Source organism: Vipera ursinii (assembly GCF_947247035.1).
Source record: "Vipera ursinii genome assembly, chromosome: 1".
Classification (NCBI taxonomy): domain Eukaryota; kingdom Metazoa; phylum Chordata; class Lepidosauria; order Squamata; family Viperidae; genus Vipera; species Vipera ursinii.
In genome coordinates, this window is record NC_139512.1 from 274,434,741 (window position 1) to 274,462,362 (window position 27,622).

The following is a 27,622-nucleotide window of genomic DNA, read 5'->3' on the forward strand; positions in this document are numbered from 1 at the left end:
CTGTGGAGACCTGCATAATAAATAATTCCTATTGCAGATATTCACTATGAAGAAATTTCTGGCCTCTGAGTATTTTAATGAAAATGTCTAGTCCACATTCTTAATTCATAATTAGAGCTATAAATGAGCACAGGTACAAACACACACACACAGAAACACACACACACACACACACCTCTATCTATATGATCTACACCTACATTTATATCTATGTCTATTGTAGATCTAATTTACTGTAGATGTACATCTCTCCCTCTCTCTCCCTCTCTCTCTCAATGGTACTGATTTTCCAAAACAACCTCCTTCTGACAAGATCTTTATCAAGTATTGGACACTGATATCGTGTTCTGTCATTTTTGCCAATCCAGGTCAAAAGAGATGGAACACAGAAGTAGCTCCCATCTTCTCCTCTATTTCACATTCCTCTATGTTTTCTGCTCTCAAGTCATTGCCTTGCCTCCTTTAGGAACATATTCAGCTATAAGGTAAGAAAACCCTAAGCAATTTCTTCTACAACTGATAACATGAGTTGCAAATTTAAGAAGTACTTGAATCCTATGGACTGAAATAAGACAACTGTTGCTTGTGTTGATAGCCAAATCTAATGGCAAATATTATTGCTTCCAATGTCACAAAGTCATCTAAAGAATGTTATACTACTTTTTACTCTTTAACAAATAGATACTGGAATATTTATTTAGGTAAATAAGTTAGGTATTTTTGAGCTGTTGCAATTGGACTTTACCTGTATACATGGATTAGGGTAGAAAAGACAAATTAATTCCAGAAATATTAAAATAATAATAATAATAATAATAATAATAATAATAATAATAATAATAATAATAATAATAATAATAAAGACTTAATCAGGGAATTTACCACTCTTCAATTTTGGTATCTTTAAACTATTAAACTCAAGGCTTGGATAAGTGTGTGTGTGTGGGGGGGAGGAGATAGATTTCCATATATGCAGAAAGCACTTTATTATCATTCTTAAGAAGTGAAGCAGGGTTGGCCTAGTAGTTAGTACTTACATGGCAGACCAAAAGGAAATACTAGTGTTGTAATCTAGACTGGAATTTTTAAAAAAATCATTCTGGAAGTTGTATTATTTTATCAAGAAAACAATATATTATTCATATAATCACTTTGCACCCAGTTTTGGTCACCATGATATTAAAAAGATGTTGAGATTCCAGAAAGAAGGCAGAGAAGAGCAAGACAAATGATTAGAAGACTGGAGGCTAAAACAGATGAAGAATGGTTGCAGAAGCTGGGTGTGTTTAATGAAAAGAACTAGGACTAGAGATGACATGTTCCAATATCACAAAGAGGGGGAGAGGTCAACCTATTTTCTTAAAGGCAGAACAGGAAGCAATGGATGGAAATTAATCAGAAAGAGCCAACCTATAAATAAGGAGAAATTTCCTGACAGTTAGAACAATTAAACAGTAGAATGGATTGCTTTTAGAAGTTGTGGTTGCTCCATCACTGGAGGCTTTTAAGAAGAGATTGGACAATTATTTGTCTACATGGCTTAGGTCTGGGATATTTGCAGGACCGTCTGCTGCAAGGAACGACTTCCCATCGCCCTGTGCGCTCACACAGAGAGGGTCTCTTCAGGGTGCTGTCAGCCAGACAATGTCAGCTGGTGACCCCCAGGGGGATGGCCTTCTCTGTTGGGGCACCTGCCCTTTGAAATCAGCTCCCCCAAGAACTTTGGATGGCCCCAGATCTCTGGTCCTTTCGTCGCGACCTAAAGACATACCTTTTCCAACTGACCGACCTGGACTGATGTTGGGGGTTTTAATCATGTTTTGAATTTTTACAGGTTTTAGTGGGGCTTTGTAAAATTTAATTTCTTTTAATATTTGTATTCATTGTTTTTATTGTTGTTAGCTGCCCTGAGTCCTTCGGGAGATAGGGCGGCATATAAGTCCCATAATTAAATTAAATTAAATTAAATAGTATAGGGCCTCCTGCTTGAGCACGGGGTTGGACTAGAAGATCTCCAAGGTCCCTTCCAACTCTGTTATTCTGTTATGTAGTGGTATGTGGGAATGACTTTGACAGACAGGAGGGAAGAGGCACAGCCAAGATAACAGTGTGATAACTAAAATTTGAGTCTGAAGGACAGTGTCTCAAAAGGAAGCCCTTAGGTTTTTCAGAGAGCAAAACTGTTTTGAAAAATACTTTCAGACTTGCAAGAGTCTGTAACCATATAATTAAGATAGAACTAGTATTCCTGGTTGTGCTTATCTGAATTAGTTAACATCAATGCTGCATGTATAACCCTCACTTTTACATGTTCATATGCATGGTCCACAAATTGACTGAAGCCCTATTTATTTAAACCCACCATGATAAGTAAACAAATGGAAAGCAGGGTGGGGCAAATAATTACTGGCTCACATTTACTAATTATATTAACATTCTTTGAAGTAGTGAGCATGAGAAAGCTGGGGGTAAAAATAATAGAGTTGCCATAACTCAGGTAGCCATGGTTAGTGGTAAATGCCACCCAATTATAACTCAGAAGAACATTTTATTTTCTAAAAGCTTGAGAACATCACCAATAGATCCTCATTAGAATGTTTAAAGTAGAAATCTATCCAATGAAATGCACAGATTAACTGAAATGCAGGATATACAGTATGCAGGAGAAAAATGATCAAATAAATATTTCATATTTTTACAATATGCAAATTTCACCCAAAACAACACATGAAAAATTGAAAAAGATTAAGAAATTTACATTTATTACCAATTATTTCATACATGCAACATCATCAAATGAAAACTTATTTTAAATTACTAATTTATCAGTAATTTGAAGAGTCAGACAAAAGATATTATAAGAGACTATTATGTGAGAGTGGAATAATTTTGAAATGCCATAATTCCCTTCAAAAGAAATAAACCTTTTATATTTTTCCAGATTTCTTTTTTGATACAGAAAAGAATTTTCCATGAAAAGGAAATTATTGCTATATTATGGCTATATTATATCAAATCACCTATTAATTTTTATTAGCTCTAGGAAAGGTGTTAAGGAAATATTTAGGATTATTAATCTTTCTATCATCCATCTGTCTGTGTCTGTCTGGCCAGCTGGCTAGCTGGCTATCTGCTTTTATGAAATCCATAACAAAGAATCAGGATTCATAACAAAGAATTCCTGATCTAATATGATCCCAGAAATCAGCCCTTTTCCTGTTTTATTGTAAGATTAACCAGAATTAGTAGCCTTTGCAGCCTTTGTCTCTACGAAGGGAAAAATCTGCATTCTGTGGCTCCAGGGATGTTCTCCTTATGATCACAGAATTGCATATTTAATAACTAGGGGAAAGTTAAAAATAAATAGACATTATAAGATGTTCCCTGTTTCAGATAAAACATTCAAGGAAAGCAATAGAATCTTATAAACATGGGTAGTAGTTAACAACTAAATGTCATGACATTCAGTCTGTAAAAAAAGAAGCATATGCCAATTTCTCTAAGCCTAAGATTCAAATGGGCATTTTCCTAATCATACTATCAACTGAAAAATTAGTAGAACATTAATTGGAAGAAAGCACATTGAATTATTGGTAAAACAAAGGTCTTTGCTTGCCCAAATGTTACAGAAAGTAATATACACATTGCAATAAGACTGAAAAATTTGTAACTGAATTAAGTATAACAGCAGAGAAGCAAATATTTGGAAGCCTTTAAAACAAGTCATACTTTCCCAACATAGGGCTAATTAGCAAATTCCTTACGCTAAGGCAGCCAAGGAACTTTTTGAGTGAGTTTGGAAAAACTAATCATTCTCTTGTAGGAACATTGGCATCCTTCTCACCATTAGTTTCTACCGTCCACCCTTTTCATTCGCCCAGCATGAGCTTTCCAAGCACTATTATTTTATATCCTTATTGCAAGCCTTATCTTGGTCCCTCTTTTCCAGTAAGGAGGAGGAGGAGAGACCTAATCAATTTATATTAAGAGCTGATTCTTGGCTACCACTAAGGACCATATGTCCCAAAAACTGGTGCTTCATTTCTTCCCAATAGCATATCAAAAATAAATAGATGTAAACATGTTAGAGCTAAATTTTCAAGGTCACCTTATATTATCCCCCTTTTCCACCTCTTGCTGTGGGAACAATGGAACAGAAGAAGGATGTAACAGGAAAGCAGTATTAAGGGTAGCAAACTGTAAGCTCTGCATATATTTTTGGTTTGTGTATTCAATGGAAAATCTTTAGAATCCTTATTCATAGGCTAACATGCTGAAGTCTGATGAAGATTCTTTCTATAAGGAAATTTTGTACTGTGTGTTTTGACAACTTGGCTTCCACATTCATATTTTAATATTTTTACGTTCATCCTGTTGTTATATATAATGAAATAATAGAATGGGGACTTCAGTTCATATCTATTTATTGTCAGGCGTATGTGTTCTTTCTCCACATAGCCCATCAGAATGAAATTGTCCATATTTAATTAACTGATTAATATCACTCAGTTAAGCAAATGATTCAAAATCTCACATTGTTTCAGTTCTGATTGGAATATTCTGGTGTCAGAGCACAGCATGTTTTCCTTCTGCTTTTAGACAATGGAGGAATATGCTGCCATTATGACATGAGCAGGTGACTTTAAAGTATCTTTGAAGTCCTTGTCTGTGAGAATGCTCTCCTTCCAAATCATTCTCAACATTTTTACCATCCTATTTCCCCTCCTTCAACCTTTCTCAGACTAGGAAACAGAATACCATTTGATGGACAAAGTGAATCTGATCACACCCAAAGTTCATTAAAACCTGAGGCTGACATTCTTCAAACTACTGTACCTGAAAATGAGAAGTTCTATTTTGATATGTCCAGAGCTATTGACAGGTAAAAACTTTGAACTCTAATAAACACTGAAAAAGGGACGCGGTGGCTCAGTGGGTTAGGATGCTGAGCTTGTCGATCGGAAGGTCGGCAGTTTGGCGGGTCGAATCCCGAGTGCCACATAGCAGAGTGAGCGCCTGTTACTCGTCCCAGCTTCTGCCAACCTAGCAGTTTGAAAGCACGTAAAAATGCAAGTAGAAAAATAGGGACCACTGCGGTGGGAAGGTAACAGCGTTCCGTGCGCCTTTGGCGTCTAGTCATGCCGGCCACATGACCACGGAGACGTCCTCAGACAAGCGCTGGCTCTTCGGCTTTGAAACGGAGATGAGCACCGGCCCCTAGAGTTGGAAATGACTAGCATGCATGTGCGGGGGAACCTTTACCTTTACCTTTTAAACACTGAAAAAAAAGTCTTTGTGAACTAATGTTGATAAATTCACTGAGGCCTTTTGCTCTGTAGTTCTACATGTCCTGTTTGAAATAAAGATTTTGCAACAAGGAGTCAATTCACAGCATTTTCTGTGCATATCACCAATGTATATTCATTTTCATTTCTGTATAATAATATTGGTCATACATTTTAAATCATTATAGAAATACAAGACATGCTGATGGGCTCTTTACAAGTGGCTACAGCAAACTTTTGGGTCAACTTTCTGCAAGAAAGTATTTGGAATCCCTAGTTGGAAAAAGGATTGGGTAAGTGATTGTACCTTGTGTTTCCCCAATGCTGGTTACCTTTAAATACTCCTATATATTTAATATGATCCAGAATATTTGTAACTTTTCATATTTTGTATTAATGATAAAGAGGTTTGTGGTGGCGAAGAAGAAACCTTTAACTGAACCTATTAGTGAAATTTGAATTATAAGTGAAGAGATATTTTCAGTATATTACTACACCACATCTTTGTTATATTGCAAAGAGGAGAGGTACCAGATGTGGCAAGGAAGACCACACAACTCTATCTGGTACAATTGTCATGACCTTTCCAGGAATGGGAGGACCTTTTCTCAGTTACTCATGTCTTGACTACCTGCTGCAATAGACTATACGTGGGGTTGGCTTTGTAGACCATTTGGAAACTGATGGGTGTTTCACAAAGGATCTGCCTGACACCACTGGTGTAGGAGATGACCAGGCTGAGCTTGAGAGATAGAGAAAAAAAGAGGATTGTTCTACATGATTCTTTGATCTCCTGGGGAAAAAGATGGGATCTAAACCTAACAGATGAATACGTGTATTAGAGAAGTTGAGGTGAGAAAAAAAATAAAATAAAGAGAGAGCTGCTGGAAATTCTGAAGCTAGAACATAACTTAAGAAAAACTCTGATAGTGTGTCGTATACAAAATATGGCCGGTAATGACATGAAAACCTGCCCATTGTGACTTTGCAATCGGTACAAACCAGTTACTTTGAATAAACCGTGAACCGATGAATTAAACTGAGAACAAATCAACTAAGATGCCTCTGGTAAAGCAGAACACCAGAAGCACCCTGTGCCTTGGGTCACCTGCCTTTTATACTGAAAAAGTGATATCAATAATTCATTAGCAGTGATTTTTTTAATTTTTTTTAATCCCATTTATATCCCGCCCTTCTCTGAAGACTCAGGGCGGCTTACAATTTAAAGCACAAATCAATGTGCTTAGGAATAGCCTTCGTTCTATGTATATGCCTGCTTATTAGGGCTTTCGGGGGCCCCCCAAGCAGCATTATTACAAAGTCAGCTTATTGCCCCCAACAATCTGGGTCTTCATTTTACCTACCTCAGAAGGATGGAAGGCTGAGTCAACCTTGAGCCTGGTGGGACTCGAACCTGCACTAATTGCAGGCAGCTGGTGTTACTTAAGGAGGCATTAGCCCACTGCTCCACCAAGGCTCTTTCACTGTTGTACTTAAATATGCTGGATACTTTGTGGTGGCACCTATTGATGACAGATACTATTTCAAGACCAATAAAAAAAAATAACTATTTTCCACATGGCCCAAACTCCACATTTTATACTTGGATATTCCTTCGAGCTATAATTTCCCTTCAGAGTCATTGTGTTCACAAACCCAAGAAACATTTAATCAAGTGTAATCCATTAGAGCAGAGGGTAAGATCAAGACAAGTGACTTTGTTGTTGTTTTTTAAAATGAGAATTACAATAAAAGTATGAATGTTGACTGGCCTAGTCTTCGAGAGGCTTGTGCATTAATATGCTTCTTGCAACTCCATTTTTACTTGAAGAAACAACAACCCCCTTGATGAGCAGGTGCCAGTCAAACGTCACTCGGATGCTGTCTTCACTGACAACTACAGCCGTTTACGAAAACAGATGGCGGTGAAGAAGTACCTGGACTCTGTTTTAACTGGGAAAAGAAGGTATACAGAGGAAATGCCTAAAAATATCTGGGTTTTAAAGGGATCAGACAGCTATAACCCATTAGGAAAATCTTCTTTTTAATGTATTGAAAAACAATTAGCAACAGTGGCTTTTCTTCTGAGGACAAATTATCATAAAAATAGTTTTAAAGCACAGCAAATTGTGTACTGAAAGAAAGGTGAGCATGACCCGTGCGTTTTCCATTTGTTATTTTTTGACATCTTTCTGCATGCAAAGGAATTACTTAGCAAAGAATTGGTGACCTAACTCACAAATGGTTTTATAATTACTAAATAAAAAGCTTTGTATTGTGTTTCCATAGAATAGCTATACGTTATTTTATACGACAAAACTATTTGAGATGTATCTTTTCAGTAAAAAGACCTGTAACGTTTGGCACAATAAAAGGCAGAAGCACGAAGATTATTTCGCTCCTGAGATTCAACAAAATGTGCATTGTTTCTCTGCCATTTTAGTCAAGAAGATCTCAACCCACCCAATCTTCGGGATGAAGTAGAATTGCTTGAACCAGCCTTCTCAGAAAATTATGATGATGTCACTGTAGATGATATGGGTCTTCTGAATCGCCTCCCACTGGTAGGTTGAAATTTGTTCCCAATAAGAGAAATCACCTGATCTTCAATCCTTGACACCCATGACATAGCTACTCCTCTCCCCCCCTTTGCAAAAAACCCTCTTAAATTATATAGCTTCATATCACAAGAAGCTAATTGCAGGGCTTAAATATATGTAAGCTAATGAAAATTAATACTTCGACGTGATTAACTTGCTCAGTTTGCTGGGATTTTTCTTAAACTGTTAATATTAAGTTGAAGCTCAAGCAAGAATAATCTCTTTGACATGATTGCACAAGCGCTGCCCTTTAATGAGATAGATAGAAGATAGATGATAGATGATAGATCAGCGGTCCCCAACCAATGGACCATGGACCAGTACCGGTACGCAGCATGCCAGCAACCGGTCTGCACAAACAAGCAAAGCCCCATCTGTGGGATGCAGGCAGCACACAAAACCATGCACCCTCCAGTCCGTGGAAAAACATCTCTCCACTGAACTGGTCTAGTGCCCAAATGGTTGGGTACCTCTGAGATAGGTGATAGATAGATGATAGATGATAGATAGATAGTCCATAGATTTTTCTTCATATCCTTCTGATTAATTGAAATTGAATTTGTAGCCGACAATCCCCAAAGTTTATCCTGACATACCAGACCTGCACTTCCATTGTCTCATAGCTGTCACTCTCAGACTGTGAGTTCCCATACATATGAAACTGAAATTATGTTCAAAGCAGTGAGTTGCTCTGCATTAAGCCAGTCAAAAGTGATTGATGAAGGAAAATACAAGACCCTCTTCAGTGGATTATGAAGTTAAAATGGACCTCCTTGCCTAGATCTTTTTTTTTTTTTGAGATGGAATTTAGTGAGACAAAGAACCTTATGACATATCTGGAGAAGATATGCACAATATATGTGGACCCTTGGGACAGACAATGGGAAATACAATTTGTACTTAGTTCAAAATATTGGCTATGCAATATCTTAACAAGCATATGCCTATTTAGGATACCAGCCAGCCAGGCATGCTTTCTCTCATTGATTAATTTAGTGTCAAACTCAATTTCATTGAGGGCCGCATCAGCATTGTGGTTGCCCTCAGGGGGCCGGGGTGGGTATGGCCAGGGTGGGCGTGGCCTACTGGGTGGGCGTGGCTAAAGTGCATATGGCCTACTGGGTGGGCATGGCCAGCTCTACATCGTTGGCATCAAGGGTGCCTATGGGGGCCTGGGCAGGAGTGGGACAGATCTGAGGGTCTCTGGCAGAAGGAGGGTCTCTGGGCCAAGGCCAAGGCAGTGGGGGCCGTTCCCTCACTGTTTCCAGGATGGCTTCACGGGCCACATGAAACCACTTCGCGGGCCGGATCCGGCCCCCGGGCCTTGTGTTTGACATGTCTGCTCTATACCCTTTGATTTGCTTCCCCTTGATATAATGTTCTATTATCCTTTTGGAGATCGCTTTGAGGTAACCAGGCTAGGGAAGAGGCATGTCTTGACAATTGGGGAAATATCAGATTCTACTTGAAAGACATTAAACTACTAGACTATACATGTAGCATTGGAACATAAAAAGCAGCAATGATGGATCAGGCTTAAACCCTATCTAAGGGTTTAAACCCTATTCAAGGTGATCAATTTAATCCCTCTATGAATCATAACAACTGCTTCTTAAGCATTCCCTCTGAATCTTTCACCATCCAGCTTTACTGGATGAACTTTAATATTCATTTTTTGTACTGTAATATGTTAATATTACAGTACAGAAAATAAACAACCTCTATAATAAAATAATACTCTATATTTTCTCCCTAGGATCAATAGGTCAGAACAATGTTATATAAACGGGGCAAACAATAGACAAAATGCAGGCAATTAGTACTTTTATATTTAAAGATAGTGATGTTAGAAATACTGCAGATGTCAGAGCAGAATCTTTCAAGAATTTATTTAGTTTCTACCTTCCTTCAGCTACCTTCTAATAAAGGTCCTATAAAAACGATCCATGTTCAGAATTCTAAGAGGTCCTAGGAGAGATGGAAAAACAACAACTTTGGGCTCCATAAATGAAGGGAAGAATGAAATGAATTTTCTATCGTTTGCCTGGAAAACAGAATAGCTTCTTCTGGATGCTACTTTCCCAGGATTTTGTCCAAACTGTGGTTCTTCCTTTATTTCAATGTGAGGGTCCAGAATATAATTATACTGTAGATACAATGATTCCTACAGAGGCATCAATTGGTTTGGACTGTGGCTTCCATCAACCCAGTTAGCATGATCAATGGCTAGACATCTGTCATCACTAGAAGGTGTTTAGTCCACTATCCCAGTCTATTTATGACAAAGCATCCAGAAGAAGCATTATGATCTAAGAGCATCCTTAGAAGTGTATTGCCTATATTCCCATATTGAGGCCATGTCAGCATTATAAAAGACTTTGCATGCGAACTTGGGGAAATCATACATAAAGTAGGATATTCTAGCTCAGGGGTCTTTCAAACTTGGCCCTTTTATGACTTGTGGACTGGTGTGCCTGGCTGAGGAATTCTGGGAGTTGAAATCCACAAGTCAGAAAAGAGCCAAGTTTGAAGACCCCTGTCCTAGTTGGTCATAGATCTCCTTATAATGCAACTTGCACAATTTCTCTATTGGCTGAATTACAGAAAGCCTAAGAAAGTATTTTTTATTGAATTGACTTTCATTGAATTTCTAGAGCACAAGCAACATGTGATATTATTATTGTTGTTGTTAGTTCTACTGCTAAGGATAAAATCTCTCAGTCTAATAGAAGAGCTGTATATCAACAGAAGCATGGAGCTGGCAAGTTTTATAATATTAATTAAGAAAACCTGGCTCAAAAAGTTGACTTAAGAAAACCTCTCTCCCTACATTAAAACTGTATCAAGAAAAGTTTTTATTTACTTATATAGTTAGTTTTAAATATCATTTTCCTGTTGACATGGAAATGGAATTGATCCAGCACACAATCTCTACTAGCTAAGCAGGAAAGGTGGCACACATTAACAAATCTTTCCTAACTCGGCAACCCATCACATCCCCCAAACCCACTTGACAGAATTAGGCGATCTTTCAGAATAAGAATATCTGAATGTTTGGTTGCCAGGAGTTCTATTATTTGTCCTTGCAGCTGAGGCTGCATGCAATATGATAGTAGTGCAATTATATCATCACAGAGGTAGGGCTGGAATTCTCATCCCCTTTCCTTAACTTGATGGGTTTCATTTAAAAATAATAAAATAAAATAATCCAATTAAACTTTACTGGCATAATATTTTTTTTAACTTCTTATTTTGAGAAAAATAGAACACAGCAGAAAATCAAGGTGTAGTTTGACAAGACATTTCAGGCAGGGGATCATGGGGGAGTGTCATCAAAAGAGGCTGAGGGACCCATGTGACCTGGCCTTTGTGATTTTGCACCCACCTTTATTCTAGGGCAGGGGTAGGCAACTTTGGCTCTTTTATGACTTGTGGACTTCAACTCCCAGAATTCCTGAGCCAGCATGGCTCAGCTTGGAAACCTCTCCCTTTTCTCTCAGCATGGCTGGCTCAGGAATTCTGGGAGTTGAAGTCCACGAGTCATAAAAGAGCCAAGGTTGCCTACCCCTGTAAGGGGAAACATTGCAATCAGAATCGTAAATCAGCTGATGAAAATTTCTTTCAATTTCTGGAAATACCTAAAAACTTGAGCCCAAGCTAACAACGCTCAGTTAGTGACACCAAATTTTTAAGAAATGTTCATTAAAGTGTCTTAAACATTTAAGCTCTTTTTTTCCTCTTCCTTTCTTTTTCTCTCTTTCCAGAACCTCTGAAGACGACTCATTAAAAAAAAATCCTTCAAAAAGTCCTGGGGGGAAAAAAAATCCTAAAAAGAAAAAGATCAAGCTATTTTTTTGAGTTTCTCATGGTATTTCAAAGAGATGATTTCATTATTTAAATCAAAACAAATATATATTGTGGAGTGAAATTTGTGATATTTATGTTTCTTATATAATAAAAATGGATGTTTACACTGTAAATAATAACTTAGAGCGATCTGACTATACATACTGTATGTATGCTGGTTCAACTCATGCTAATTCTCTGTCTTCTGATGCTGTAAGTCTGTTACTTTGATGCCTGCAGTTTCAGTAAAGACAAATAATGCAGAGAAGCAAAATATATCAAGTTGCTGTTTATACTCCATACAGAAAAAGGATTAGGCTCTTTGCTGGATAATTCAGGGATTTCTGTCTTGCCCTTTCCTCGTCCCTATCTCTGCCTTAAGGGAGATGCAGCCAGATATTTCAGAAATATGCTGCAACAACGCATAAAGGTATCCATAGGAAACCTGGCAGCGTTTGGCTGCCTTCCATCATCGACTTACAACTGTTCATTTAGTGACCATTCAAAGTTACAGCATCACTGAAAAAAGTGACTTATGACCGTTTTTCACACTTACGATTGTTGCTGCCTGGTCAGGTAATCAAAATTTGGATGCTGAACAACCGATTCCTTTTTGTGGCAGTTGCTATGTGACTTCACCTTTTGCAACCTTCAGCCAGATTCACTGAACAGCCACGTTACCAACTGGACAAGTGTGACAAGAAAGGTCGTAAAAATGGGGCCAAATTTGATAAACAACTGTTTCACTTAACAACAAAATTTTTAGGCTCCTTTGTGGTCGTATGTTGAGGACTACCTGTATAATAAAAGCTTGCAGTCCTGACTTTGAACAGGTCAAGGTCCTGCCCAAGATTGGATGGAAGGAAGGTTTTTCACCAGATCAAATAGATGGTGTTTCCTTCATGTTAGCAGACAAATGGGTCCCTAAAGCACAGGGTATCACTCGAGACAATAAGAAAATAAGTTGATTGAATTTGGATGGAACATTGGCTTGTCACTGGGAGCAATATTTAAAACTCTAGCAAGATACAGTAAAAATGGGAGTATTTTTTTTTAATCCCATTTATATCCCGCCCTTCTCCGAAGACTCAGGGCGGCTTACAACTTAAAGCACAAATCAATGAGCAATAGCCTTCATTCTATGTATATGCCTGTTTATTAGGGCTTTTGCGCCCCCCCCAAGCGGCATTATTACAAAGTCAGCTTATTGCCCCCAACAATCTGGGTCCTCATTTTACCTACCTCGGAAGGATGGAAGGCTGAGTCACCCTTGAGCCTGGTGGGATGCGAACCTGCACTAATTGCAGGCAGCTGGTGTTACTTAAGGAGGCATTAGCCCACTGCTCCACCAAGGCTCTAGGATAGGATAAGAATGTGAATACATACAAACACACACAGAGAGAGAGAGAGAGAGAGAGAGAGAGGGAGGGAGGGAGGGAGGGAGGGAGGGAGGGAGGGAGAGAGAGAGAGAGAGAGAGAGAGAGAGAGAGAGAGAGAGAGAGAGAGAGAGAGAGAGAGAGAGAGAGAGAGAGAGAGACCCATAGCAGGTTGGTGGTGAAATTACTTTCCCAGACAAGTGGCAAACCAAAAGATGGGAAGTAGAAAACTTGTGTATACACACATTCTGCCTGATTCCCAAGTGCTTCTCCAGCTTGACAAACTTTGGTTTACTGACTTAGGCAGCATACTGACCTTTTCAAGGGATAAGCCTAGCTTCTGTGGAGCCAGAAAGTGAAGCCTCTTGAGACAGGACTTACTCAAATAGTCATTGATTGTTTTCAACTGGAAAAAGCCCAGGACCCATAAATAAACCATTTGCCAGTTTAAGGCCGGAAACTGACAAGCTAAATATTGTTTCATCTAAATTATTTTTCAACATAGGTAGCCATGGCTTCAGTTTCTAATATTGACAGCTGCTAGCAACCATATTTTATAGTTATATTTTGTATTCTGATGGTGCTCTGCTTATCTTCAGTGGGAGAATGTTAGTGCCTTGCATCTTCTTTCATATGTAGATGGTGGCTAACTTCCAGGCAGATGGCAAGTGAACAATGAAGTAAACTGTAAACTGTAGAATTTTCCTCTCCTTCATTCCTGGAATTTGAAATACAAGCATCCCAGGCAGAAAGGTGTTTTTTTTTTTTTTAAAAAAAAAAAAGCAATGTCCCAAAGCTTCTAGCATCTGGACATCTTTAGATCTTAAGTGTTACAAAAAGTGGGTGAGGCTTATAGGAAAATAAGAAGGGGGCATTGAAGCATTTTAGAATTGACTGGAAAGATATTCCTTACCAGTCCCTGCTATGATCCAAGCAATTTTCTTGAAACACCAAGTGGGAAAAAACTCCATTATGATCAGCTTACTAAAGGACTTAAGGGAGTGTTCTCTGTATAGTACAGGGGTCTTCAAACTTGGCGCTTTTATGACTTGTGAACTTCAACTCCCAGAATTCCTCAGCCAGCCTGGCTGAGGAATTCTGGGAGTTGAAGTCCAAAAGTCATAAAAGGGCCAGGTTTGAAGACCCCTGGTATAGTACGTGGTAAGCTGGCCAAATTCATATCCCAGATTGTTGCTCAGGCAACCAGGTTGGTCTCATGTTGTAGTTGCTATCATAAATTACCAGTAGCAGCCAGGGAACATCCTTATTCCAGTAAGGATATATTTTAAAAAATTACCCCTCTTTCTCTCTTAGCACAGTTAGTATTAGCATGGATTCAAGACTTCCTGGAACCTTCTCCAGTATAAAGGACAAAATTGATGCATGAGACAAGCTACAGGAAAGACCTGTTGAGAACTTGCCTGATGGAGCTGCTGTCATTCATTTACAAGATCTGAACCAGCATATAGTATGTTAGCATTTGATCAGGACTCAGAAATCATAAGAGGGACGCGGTGGCTCAGTGGGTTAGGACGCTGAGCTTGTCGATCAGAAGGTCAGCAGTTTGGCGGGTTGAATCCTGAGTGCCGTGTAACAGAGTGAGCGCCTGTTACTCGTCCCAGCTTCTGCCAACCTAGCAGTTTGAAACCACGTAAAAATGCAAGTAGAAAAATAGGGACCACTACGGTGGGAAGGTAACAGCGTTCCATGCACCTTTGGCATCTAGTCCTGCTGGCCACATGACCACGGAGACGTCCTTGGACAAGCGCTGGCTCTTCAGCTTTGAAACGGAGATGGGCACCGGCCCCTAGAGTTGGAAACGACTAGCACGCATGTGCAGGGAAACCTTTACCTTTACCTTTTAACAGCAATAGTATTTGTGCAAATCATGAACATTGATTCAATGCTCAGTACTGGTGAAATTGGAAGATTACATTCAATGCCTATGTTTGGGTGCATGTATATTTTGGTTGGATTTGCTGTACATATTTCAAATATAGTCTTTGAAAAAGAAAGAACAGCTATAGTTGGATGGAAATTCTGCTGTCAAAACAAACAATGACAGTGCCATGAATGTTGTAGAAACTTCTCCAGCATCCTGCTGCAAGGAATTTTCTTTTCCAAAGGCTATCAAATTTTTACTTGCAGCAGAAAATTAGACCAAACACACATCCATGAAAACCTATTTGTAAGACTAGCAGTTTTTTTCTTTGTTGTTCTTTCAGGCATCCATTGAAATTGTTGCATTGTCATTAATGGCCTGTATAAGGAATGGACAGAAGAAAACAATAGGAACAGCAATCAGACTCATATACCACTCCATAGTGCTTTACAGCTCTCTCTAGGCAGTTTACAATGTCAGCATATTGTCTCCAACAATATGGGTTCTCATTTCACCAACCTCAGAAGGATGGATGGCTGAATCAACCTTCAACCTCATCAGAATCGAACTCCCGGCTTGTGGGCAGAGTTTGCCTGTAACACTACATTCTAACCACTGCTCCTTTTATCAATTTACCAGGCAAATTGTTAGCAGATTTCAGGAATTCTTAGTAGAGATGATTTTCACTAGAACCACACGTGTTGCTGACTCTCAATCTTCTTACAATCACCGTAACCAATATTTCATCCTTAAGTTTAATTATTGGGGAAAATATTGGGGAAAACGTATGAGCTTCCTGAAATGTTAACACAGATATTATTGGGTGCTGCAAATTTCCCTCTGTAGAGCTGGAAACCCTTCTTTAACAATAAGGCCCTCTCAAGTTGGCGTACTAGCAATGAGCCAAAACTGAAGTGGCTGCATGGATTTCGGGAGAAATGAGGCTCTCACCTTGCTGCTTGACGGATTATCAGATGGATTACCTATCGAATAATTAGCTTGCTGCTGGGCAGCTATAAAGAAATCCAGTTGAAATTACAGCTTGTATTATTACTCTGTGATTCATTCCATACTCCACAAGTTCCTATTCAGCCTTCATCCTCTGAGCCAACTTTTCAAAGAGTCAGTGTTGTTACGCATATTGGGTTCTACAGTGCAAATCTCTATTCAACAATATTTTCCTTCAAGGCTGAGTAACTGGAAAAGGAGACTTCCTATTCCCAGGAAAAGGAGACTTCATTATAATGCAAGTATAATGAAACTGTCAGGTTACTTGCTTTTTTGAGAGTACTACTAGTGGATAGTATGTTAACTAATGAGGCAGCTTTTTGATATTGGATCATGCATCACATTATCTAAGAAGAACAAAGGAGCATTTCACACAAACACACATGTATAACCAATGCTTTTCTTCTCTCTATTTTTTTAAAATGATCTAATTAATCATCCAGAAATGTTGACCATTTGAAATGGTGTTTAATTACAGGTAAGTCCTCAACTTATGACCACAATTGAGCTCAAAATTTCTGTGGCTGAACGAGACAGTTGTTAAGTGAGTTTTGCCCCATTTTACGATCTTTCTTGCCACCATTGTTAAGTGAATCACTGCAGTTGTCAGAAGGTCACAAAAGGTGATCACATGACCCCGGGATACTGCATAAATATGGCATCTGAATTTTGATTGCATGAGTGTGGGGAGGCTGCAATGGTCATCAGTGTGAAACATGGTCATCTCACTTTTTTCAGTGTTGTTGCAACTTCAAACGGCCACTAAATGAAATGTTATAAGTTGAGGACTACCTTTATACACTTCTAGTTGTGGAATGAGTCACAGAGGTCTGGCAGAAGGAAGTACCAGGATCATGTAGTCCAACCCTCTGTTCAGGAACACCAGTTAAACCATCCTTGAGAAATGACTATGCAGTCTCTTTGAATCCAGCAGAATGATAAAAATGGCCCATATAAAGCATAAACAATTGTCACACTAAAAAAATATCAAAATTTGCCACCATATGAAACAATCCACTGAAAACTTCATTCATGAATTCTGCTGCAGCAATATTAGAACTGACTAGAGAGTGGGCCATTTCAGGATCAGCTTACATTTGTTGGAGGGCAAACTATTCCAAAGTCACAGCATCCAGTAGAAATATTCCTAACTCATCATTACCTGCAAGAGATAATAATGTGCACGAAATAACGTGCATGCTTTCAAACCACCAGAGGTCTTCTCAGGGTAGATAGCACGTCAGGCAAGGTGAACGATGCCTAGGTGTGAAAATAAGCTGACTATTGTTGAAGTTGTAGTATCTGCATAGCTTCACTGTTTCACTGTGAAAGAGCTGTTGTTGTTAGTTGCGAAGTCGTGTCCGACCCATCGTGACCCCATGGACAATGTTCCTCCAGGCCTTCCTGTCCTCTACCATCTTCTGGAGTCCATTTAAGCTCACACCTACTGCTTCAGTGACTTCATCCAGCCACCTCATTCTCTGTCGTCCCCTTCTTCTCTTGCCCTCAATCTTTCCCAGCATTAGGCTCTTCTCCAGCGAGTCCTTCCTTCTCATTAGGTGGCCAAAGTATTTAAGTTTCAACTTCAGGATCTGGCCTTCTAAAGCAGTCAGGGTTGATCTCCTCTAGGACCGACTGGTTTGATCACCTTGCAGTCCAAGGGACTCGCAGCAGTCTTCTCCAGCACCAGAGTTCAAAGGCCTCAATTCTTTGGCGCTCAGCCTTTCTTATGGTCCAACTTCCACAGCCATACATTGCAACTGGGAAGACTATACGCACTGACTATACGCACTGTTGTTGGCAGGGTGATGTCTCCGCTTTTTAGTGTGCTGTCTAGATTTGCCATGGCTTTCCTCCCCAGGAGCAAGCGTCTTTTAATTTCTTGGCTGCAGTCCCCATATGATCTTGGAGGCCAGAAAAATAAAATCGGTCACTACCTCCATTTCTTCCCCATCTATTTGCCAGGAATTGAGAGGACCGGATGCCATGATCTTGGTTTTTTTAATGTTAAGTTTCAACCCAACTTTTGCACTCTCCTTCTTCACCTGCAACAAGAGGCTCTTTAGTTCATCTTCACTTTCTGCCATTAGTGAAAGAGCTGAGAACCATCCAAATTAGACTTTACCATTATGGTTTCAGTATCACTTATGACTCCTATGAGAGCTACTGGGATGAGGAAATCAATCACACCACAGACTGGTTGATCCTCTGTTCCTGAGACTTTTTAAATAAATAAATAAATAAATAAATAAATAAATAAATAAATAAATAAATAAATAAATAAATAAATAAATAAATAAATAAATAAATAAATAAATAAAACCTGTTTCCATTCTTATCTAGAACATGTCATCCTAAAAGATGGAAGACAGATGGAAGAAAAGAAGATAGCAGTAGCACTTAGACTTATATACCTGCTTCACAGTGCTTTACAGCCTCCTCTAAATGATTTACAGAGTCAGCCTATTGCCCCCAACAATCTGGGTCATTTTACCAACCTTGGAAGGATGGAAGGCTGAGTCAAATTTGAACCGGCAAGAATTGAACTGCTGAACTGCTGGCAGCCGGCAGTCAGCAGAAGTAGCCTGCAGTACTGCATTCTAACCATTGCGCCACCACAGCTCATGATCAGCAGCAAGGTGGATGGACTCCATTACAGTAACGATGAACACCCCATTGGAAGACCTAACAGTAACAGAATTAGAAGGGACCTTGGACTTTCCAATTCTGGTCCTTGGACCTGAACCTTGGACTTGAAGGACCAGGTTAGGGATAGATTGCCATGGTCGAAAACCTAGCCATCTGGCGAACAGAAGTAAGAAATGACTTGATGGCACATAATCAGTGAGCCATGATCAGTCACACTTTTGTCACAGGAAAGCGAATATTTTAGAAAATTAAGCAGATGTTTCATATGAAAGGGATAAATTCTGGAACCACGTCCTCCAGCCTGAAACTCTAAAGATGTGTCTGCAGATCTAATACTTCAGAGAGCACCATGTTAGAAAAGACTACATTTAAGGATTCGGGAAAGATAGTGTCTCATATTATTTGTGCCTGTGGATTAAGGCTATGACAGAAGCAGAATAGCTAAAGCCAAGGACAAATAAAAGGCCAATATTATCCCTCGAGCCCTCTTCCACAGCTATCTGGATTGTGCAAGAGTTATAGCAACTACAAATCACTGCTGGCTGGTTAAACCTGTTGCTAGCACTTTTCCTCTTTGGCTGATTTCAGAAAAGCTAAGCATAGTTTAATCTGCTTAATACCTGGATGGGGGAATCACTGGGACAGGCCAAGACGCTCACCTAAACTGGGAAGAAAATAAAGCAAAAGCATCAAACATCCTACAAACCACTGCACTCATTGGAAAAGTATATTAATTTCAGGGCTATAGGTAGCCCTCACTTACTGACCACTCATTCAGTGACTGTTCAAAATTATGATGACACTGAATAACATTATTGAAATGAATGAGAATGGACTTCTGGAAGTGGCATCCACACAGAGGACTGGTTGTTCACATATTTTAATCCCACCACTGATCCTACCCCATGAATTGCCAGCAAAAAGGAGTGTTCAGATTAGGTAGAGGCGAAAGCCTGTCCCCATGTTAGGATCATTGGCAATTTATGAACATCATCATCATAAATGCCATCTGGCATTCGAAAGAAAACCAAGTGATTGACATTTTATCAGAGGAAATTTGAATGTAACTTCTTTTGTTGGCTACATCCCTATTCATCAAATTGTTATGGCTTCTGGTTCCAGATCCCGGCGCGGCCAGACGTGCAAAGAAATCGTTCCTTACGTCACCTAGATTTCTTCATGGGGGGGCATGTAAGTAGACCTGGAGGGACGACGAGTGGGGGAGAGGTCTCTCCAGTCAGCGGTAGAAGGGCAACGGCCCTCCCATCAGCTTGGATCTACTCTCCGAACCGAAGAAGAAAGGATCGGCCACTCCCATGGCCCATTGTTTAGCCATCTCCTGCCAAAGCCAAAATCACAACAAAGCACTTGAAAGCACTTGAAAACTGGGTGAGAATTGCCTTCTCCTTTTCCTAATTGTCTACTCTTTCTGTCAAAGCTTTCCGAATTTGCTTCCCTTTGCGAGGAGAGAGGGAAGGGATTTTTTTCCCCAACCTCCTTAATAGCAGCCTTTGTCTACATTGGGAGAGAAAAGAAAAACCCTTGAACTATATGATACTGATTAATTGGACTTACTGCCTTTCTACCTTTGGCCCAAAGTTCCTATATTAATACAAATGGACTATTCTACCTATCAATCTAAAAAAGGTGACAAAAAAAGAAATAAATAAAAAGTCTCCATCAGAAAAGGATTTGAAGTACTCTGGGGACATCTAGTGCCCATGTCTGTTACTGCAAGTGAATACCATTGACAAACAAGCTTGCTTATATTTTGGACTGACCTTGGCATTAAGATAAAAATCTGAAACAGCTGGGGATGAATTTGGCTTAGACTTGTGGAGGTGGACACTTACTGATTTTTGTTTGGAAAATAGCCTCCACTAAAGACTATTTATAATTACTACAAAATGGAGAACGATCAGCCACAAACCTCGCTTGACTATAATCTTATATTTGAAACAATCTGTAGAGTCACTGAGATGTCTATCTCCAGATTAAATAATTTACATGCAAACTTTAAAAAAAATTGTTACTTTAATGGTGCAGAATAGAGGTGGGATCACCTGGTGTCCTACTTTCCATTGTTATTCTGTTGCTATTATTGACATAAAAGGATTAAAGCTGAAATAACCAAAAGCCACTCCCTTTTGGGACTGTCCAAGCAAACTATCCTCAGGATTGTTTTCAGTGGCTGTTTTGTTTTTGATATATAAATTTAGGTTTAGATGATATATAGTAGATTTTTGCCTATCCTTCCATCCTATCCTTATTTTTATTGTCTTTATTGTTGCCTATCCTTCCATCCCCCCACCATCCAGTCTCAACCATCAGTACCTATCCTTCCATCCCCCCCACCATCACAACTGATGAAGCTGGATGAGAAGCAAAACATTTTCTTCATCTTCCTCAAGGAAAAAACAGTCCAGTTGCCTTTTGAAAAAAGCACCTTTGAGATTGTTGCCTATAGTTCATGCTTTTACTTGTTTTTGTCCTGGTTTGTCCCATTTAATCCGGATGTAGGAGCTGAATGTGTGTGCGTGATGCAAGCCAGAGTCCATTGCTGAGATGGGCAGTATAGAAAAAATAAAATAAAATAATAAAATAAAATAAAATAAAATAAAATAAATAAAATAAAATAAAATAAAATAAAATAAAATAAAATAAAATAAAATAAAATAAAATAAAATAAAATAAAATAAAATAAAATAATAAAATAAAATAAAATAAAATAAAATAATAAAATAATAAAATAAAATAAAATAAAATAAAATAAAATAAAATAAATAAATAAAATAAAATAAAATAAAATAAAATAAAATAAAATAAAATAAAATAAAATAAAATAAATAAAATAAAATAAAATAAAATAAAATAATAAATAAAATAAAATAAAATAAAATAAAATAATAAAATAATAAAATAAAATAATAAAATAAAATAAAATAAAATAAAATAAAATAAAATAAAATAAAATAAAATAAAATAAAATAATAAAATAAAATAAAATAAAATAAAATAAAATAAAATAAAATAAAATAAAACAAAACAAAATAAAATAAAATAGGACTGGACATTGTCCACAGCAATTTTACAACACTTTTCTAGTTCAAGCTCTCTGCCTATTTATATTTTGGACTCCTGTTTACTTCTTCAGAAATTATAGGGAGAAAAAGCAGCTCAAAGAAATGGTAATTTGAGCAGCAAGACTGGCTCTGTAATAGTTCAACTGACTTGAATTAATCACAGAGGCTCCGTCCTTCTTTACTTGCCAGTTAATGGAAAACTTTGGAGCATTTACAGCAGGTATGGCCAGCCCGCAGCCCACAGGTGGCATGTGGCCCTGGACAACTAGTAATGTGGCCCCACAAGGTCATTATAAAAATATATAAATATATATAAAAGAAGTTTTTTATTTATAAACATTAACCATACTCTTTATTTTACATACAGCCTAAGACAAGTACGGCTCAGGCAAGCCAAAAGGTTGGACACTCCTGATTTACTGAGTTACTTTGCCTTGTTGCAAAACTCCGTCTGCAGTAGAATTTTACGTTTCCTTCATGACCTTTTTCAGCTTTAATTACTGTCATTTTTTTCCCCTTTTAATTTTATTAGTACATTTTTCAAATTTTACTTCTTTTCCCCTACAATGGAAAAATCCAGCAATCCACGGAGACTGATAAGACTTTTTTGTGTGATGGCAATCTCAGAATTTATTCAAGCTAAGGGCTGTTCTAGTACAATAATATTATTAAACTGCTTTCGGCATTGAAAATATTTCCCATGTTTTTCATGGCCTCTTTTAAAGCCCGAAGAGAGTTTGCTTCTGGATGCTGCATTACGATCAGTATTTTGTCTTGTCATTTTTAATGAGGACCCAGATTGTTGGGGGCAATATGGTGACTCTGTAAACTGCTTGGAAAGGACTGCAAAGCCCTGTGAAGCGGTATACAAGTCTAAGTGCTATTGCAATATATAGGAGAGTCAGTTTGGTGTAGTGGTTAAAGGCACCCTACTAGAAACTGGGAGACCATGGATTCACGCCTTAGGCATGAAGCTGGCTGGGTAACCTTGGGCCAGTCCTTCTCTCTCAGCCCTAGGAAGAATGCAAGGGCAAACTACTTTCAAAATCCTGGTATGGAAACTGAAGGGACTTGTTAACGAGAGTTAAGATTAATCTGAAGGCTGTGCTGGCTCAAGAATATATGGCATTCCTAGGCCACGCTAGGGACGCAGTGGCTCAGTGGGTTAAAACGCTGAGCTTGTCGATCAGAAGGTCGGCAGTTTGGCGGGTCGAATCCCAAGTGCCGCGTAACAGAGTGAGTGCCTGTTACTCGTCCCAGCTTCTGCCAACCTAGCAGTTTGAAAGCACGTAAAAATGCAAGTAGAAGAATAGGGACCACTACGGTGGGAAGGTAACAGCGTTCCGTGCACCTTTGGCGTCTAGTCATGCCGGCCACATGACCACGGAGACGTCCTCGGACAAATGCTGGCTCTTCAGCTTTAAAATGGAGATGAGCACCAGCCCCTAGAGTCGGAAACGACTAGCACACATGTGTGGGGGAACCTTTACCTTTACCTTTACCTTTACCTAGGTCACGCTGACTGATGGTGCCACCTCCTGCTGATTCAAAATATTCATTCATGGTCTTTGGCCAAATATATACACACACATACACATGTAACAGTCTGCAGGAATATCCTTGGGAGACAGGATGAGGAAAAGACACAGTGTGGCCAATGAACATATAAGGGACATCTCAGCCTATAGAAGGAATGGGAGTGTAGAAAGAGTCTCAGAAGGGATCTTCCCTAATTCCTTGGAAAATAAAAGCAAGAGAGAAGTGCTGTTATTGTACCCTTACAATAAAGATACTGTTAGTGCTCATGGGTTTGGTTTCTTGTCTGGACTGCATCTAAGGGCTGACAGTACATGCCAAAGAGCACTTCACCAAATCAAGTTAAACAGGTGAAATCAATGGCAGTTGACAGGGATCTCCAGCGTTAGGATTAGCATTTGACAAGTCTGGTCTAGGGAGAAAGAACTGCGTCTAGCTTTCCTTTTCATAACAGGGAATCTTGGGCTGGGTCAGAATTTCCACTGTCAGCAGACAGATGGGATTGATGAGAATTTTAGTTCACACACCAGACTTTAAAAAAAAAAGCAGCTGCTCTATGGTTTTGCCCTGTAGGTGAGAGCTTAGATAACTTTCTGCTCCTCCAAATAAGAAGGCCTGTCTGTATAGAAGACAAAATCTCTGAAAGAAGAAACGGCTCTTGCAAAATTGCCAGAATATCCAGTCCTTTTTTATTTAGTTAGTTTATTTATAGGAAGGAACATTCCATAATCTATATATATGGATGTCCACAGGGTCTGGTAATTGGAAGTCAACAGTATGCCATGAGAAATAGATGGACTTTTGATTATTCCATTGTGAATAATCAAGGACAGATAGTTCTGGAGAAAATCTATCAGTGTGGTCACTAGGATAGACAGCAACTTGATGACACAGAATTGATTGATCTGTCAATCAATCAAAGTCTAAATGGCCTAACAGCCAATTTTTTTATTGTGTGTGTTAGTTGAGAGCTTTTTTATTACAAATATCTGTTTTTGTTTTGGACAAATTATGTATTTATAATGCTATCTAGAAATCTCTAGAGATATTTTGACAATAAATGATCGGGATAATCAAGCTGATGAAGTAAATTAATCAAATATACTTAACTAGCAGTAATTTCAAGGGTAAAGAAGTTGTGACAGCAAGATCTAAAAAAACCGAACCAAAACAGACTGGAGTTACTTAACTCTCACACTGTAATTGCTACTTTTTTAATGTCCTCCTAACTCAAAGATGCTATTTGCTTATTGGGGAAAGAGAAGTTTGAGAGATATATTGAATAAACCAACTCCCTCCTTTATAAGTATTTTTTTTAATCGGGAAATTCGTATGTCTTTTCATATTCCATTTCAGTCTGTAAAGGTAAAGGTAATGGTAAAGGTTCCCCCACACATGCGTGCTAGTCATTTCCAACTCTAGGGGCCGGTGCTCATCTCCGTTTCAAAGCTGAAGAGCCAGCGCTTGTCCGAGGATGTTGTTGACGCTGTTACCTTCCCACTGTAGTGGTCCCTATTTTTCTACTTGCACTTTTACGTGCTTTCGAACTGCTAGGTTGGCAGAAGCTGGGACGAGTAACAGGCGCTCACTCTGCTATGTGGCACTCGGGATTCGACCCACCAAACTGCCGACCATCTGATCAACAAGCTCAGCGTCTTAACCCACTGAGCCACCACGTCCCTTCAGTCTGTAATCTTCTTTATTTTACTGTTCCTGTATTTCCTAAGAACTTAACAGGCTGGTCCTATCTGAAAGTCCAATAAAGCAAAAATAGTGCATTCAGCTGTTCAACTGTGAATTACATTGTAAGGTAGAACAATAAAGCATGCTAATCCTTATTTTATATATTTTCACATTTTTAATGATAGACTGCATGATCTCATTTTCAAAATGCAAATATCTTACTCCATCTTGCCTGAGTTTTTTGGAGTACCAATGACTCAGGACCTTCAGCTTGATTTAGCTTACTAAATCTCTCTCTGTATCCTCTGTTGTATCCTCTGTTGGTTAGTTCTGCACCATGAATCAAAGGATAAAAATGTGGCCCTATCTTTTAAAACAAGGTAAAGGTAAAGGTTACCCCGCACATGTGTGCTAGTCGTTTCCGACTCTAGGGGCCGGTGCTCATCTCTGTTTCAAAGCTGAAGAGCCAGTGCTTGTCTGAGGACATCTCCGTGGTCATGTGGCCGGCATGACTAGACACCAAAGGCGCATGGACTGCTGTTACCTTCCCACTGTAGTGGTCCCTATTTTTCTACTTGCATTTTTTACGTGGTTTCGAACTGCTAGGTTGGCAGAAGCTGGGACGAGTAACAGGCGCTCACTCTGTTACGCGGTACTCGGGATTCGACCCGCCAAACTGCTAACCTTCTGATCGACAAGCTCAGCATCCTAACCCACTGAGCCACCGCGTCCCTCTTTTAAAACAAACATACAAGCAAACATTCAAGTTTTTCTATCATTTAGCAATATAAGGAGAGGTGACAATTTGGGTGCCACTGGGCCAGCCAGCTATTTGATGTCAGAAGTCACTATTAGTTTTGATCATCTGTCTTACCTTGTCCTAATTGCCCTTGAATAGATTCACAAGAACTTCTATTACAGTGAATGCAGAATTATAGAAAGCAACTTAGCTTTTTTTACCTCTTGTCCTGCCCTCAGGTCCTTACGAGAATAGGTTAACCCCCTCTTCTCTGGTTACCTCAAGAAGCAATAAAGAAGGAAAGAAATCTCTCTGCAAAAAAATCTCTGGATTAATTAAAAAAAAACTTCAAAAATTAGTTCTGGACCCCGCCCAAACTGTCCGGCCAAAGCAGGTAGAAGAATGAAGTCTTCTTTAGAATCTACACCTTTCCCTTCTTGGGGTTTAAAAAGAAGCAACATTGCTATGGCATGATTCCTTTAATAAAACCTTCCTTGTCATTAATAATAAATAATAAATCTTCATCTAAAAATGGCTTACCAGTTGATTTCCCCTCCCCCCCCCACACACACGTCTCTTGTTCTATATTCCACAGACTTAAACAAGCCAACAAAAACTCACCCATTGTATTCAAGAATACTTTTATTTGGCACCTTCTGGATGTGAGTCTAAGATGACCTCAGGATGGAGTTCTTGAATGATGATTATACCATGGCAAAAAAAAACATTTTCTGTATGTGTGTGTGTATATATATATATATATATATATATATATATATATATATATATATATATATATATGTATACACACACACACACACACACATTGTCCAATCCCCAAGCAAGCCTGGATGGCTTACAACTAAAAATTCAGTAATTAAAATGAAAAGATAACAGACCAGAAAAGTGAAATAAAAAAACCAGTGTGAAACAAAAACAAAACAAAACAATTAGGGAACTCCATAAACACTCTTTCCTCAAGACCTAGGAGAACAACCGAGTCTGTGACAATTTCCTGAGTGCCATAAGGATGGGAGACTGAAACAGCTGAAACAGCATGCCAAGGCATTGCCCTGGCCCATCTAGAGAGCCAAAGAACTGTCAAGGATTGTCTGAATGAGACTTTGATGATTTAGAGGTGATAGGTAAAATTATTCTTGGCAGAGCCTGGTTCTAATGGCTTTCAAAAAGATATAAACCTTGATTTGTCATTCTCGCTGGGCTTAAGGTGTCGTTGAAAGGGATTTACAAAAACCATCTGACATCTGTTTCTCACGTCTTTACTGGCATTTCAAAATCTGAAAACACAGTGACCATGCTAAAAAAAAAAATCTCATGAATGGAGAAAGCATCGCTTGAACAATTTCTCTTTTAGGTACAACTGTAAAAACTTCATTTCAAACTGGTAACGTTTATTTTCAATAAACAGTTCAGCTCTCTCCTATATCTACTGTGATCTAAACTGACCACATAACAGGATAACTGTTCACATTTCATGAAGAAGGAAAATGGGAAAAGAGGAGCAAGACTTGATAAATGTAAATGTACATGTAGAAAGAGATGGCTGATATTTGATCTTATTTTATACTGCTTAGGTGGATTCTGCTGCTTCTTATATTTCTTCTTATGTGACTATTGATTTATTTGTCCACATTTAGAGGCCATCCAATTCCTCTTTGGTGCACTTATAACAAATAACCCTATGTACAGATGCAGGTAAAAGTCTCTGAACAACTGGAGAAACAAAATATTTTTTGTATATTATTATATTTATTCTTTAGGGACGCGGTGGCTCAGTGGGTTAGGACACTGAGCTTGTCGATCAGAAGGTTGGCAGTTTGGCGAGTCGAATCCCAAGTGCCGCGTAACAGAGTGAGCGCCTGTTACTCGTCCCAGCTTCTGCCAACCTAGCAGTTCGAAAGCACGTAAAAAATG

General features: G+C 38.8%; 1 protein-coding gene across 1 annotated transcript in view; it reads left to right on the forward strand.

Annotated features, from left to right (window-relative positions):
* Positions 1-378: 378 nt before the first annotated feature.
* VIP (vasoactive intestinal peptide) overlaps positions 379-27,622 on the forward strand; it is a gene marked incomplete at both ends in the record, with an annotated part of 32,389 nt that continues 5,145 nt past the window's right edge. Inside the window, 6 exons of the mRNA XM_083374883.1 lie at positions 379-485; positions 4,742-4,882; positions 5,474-5,578; positions 7,117-7,251; positions 7,729-7,849; positions 8,451-8,524. Of these exons, the coding sequence (XP_083231009.1) occupies positions 379-485; positions 4,742-4,882; positions 5,474-5,578; positions 7,117-7,251; positions 7,729-7,849; positions 8,451-8,524 (683 nt within the window). The remainder of the gene's footprint in view (positions 486-4,741; positions 4,883-5,473; positions 5,579-7,116; positions 7,252-7,728; positions 7,850-8,450; positions 8,525-27,622) is intronic.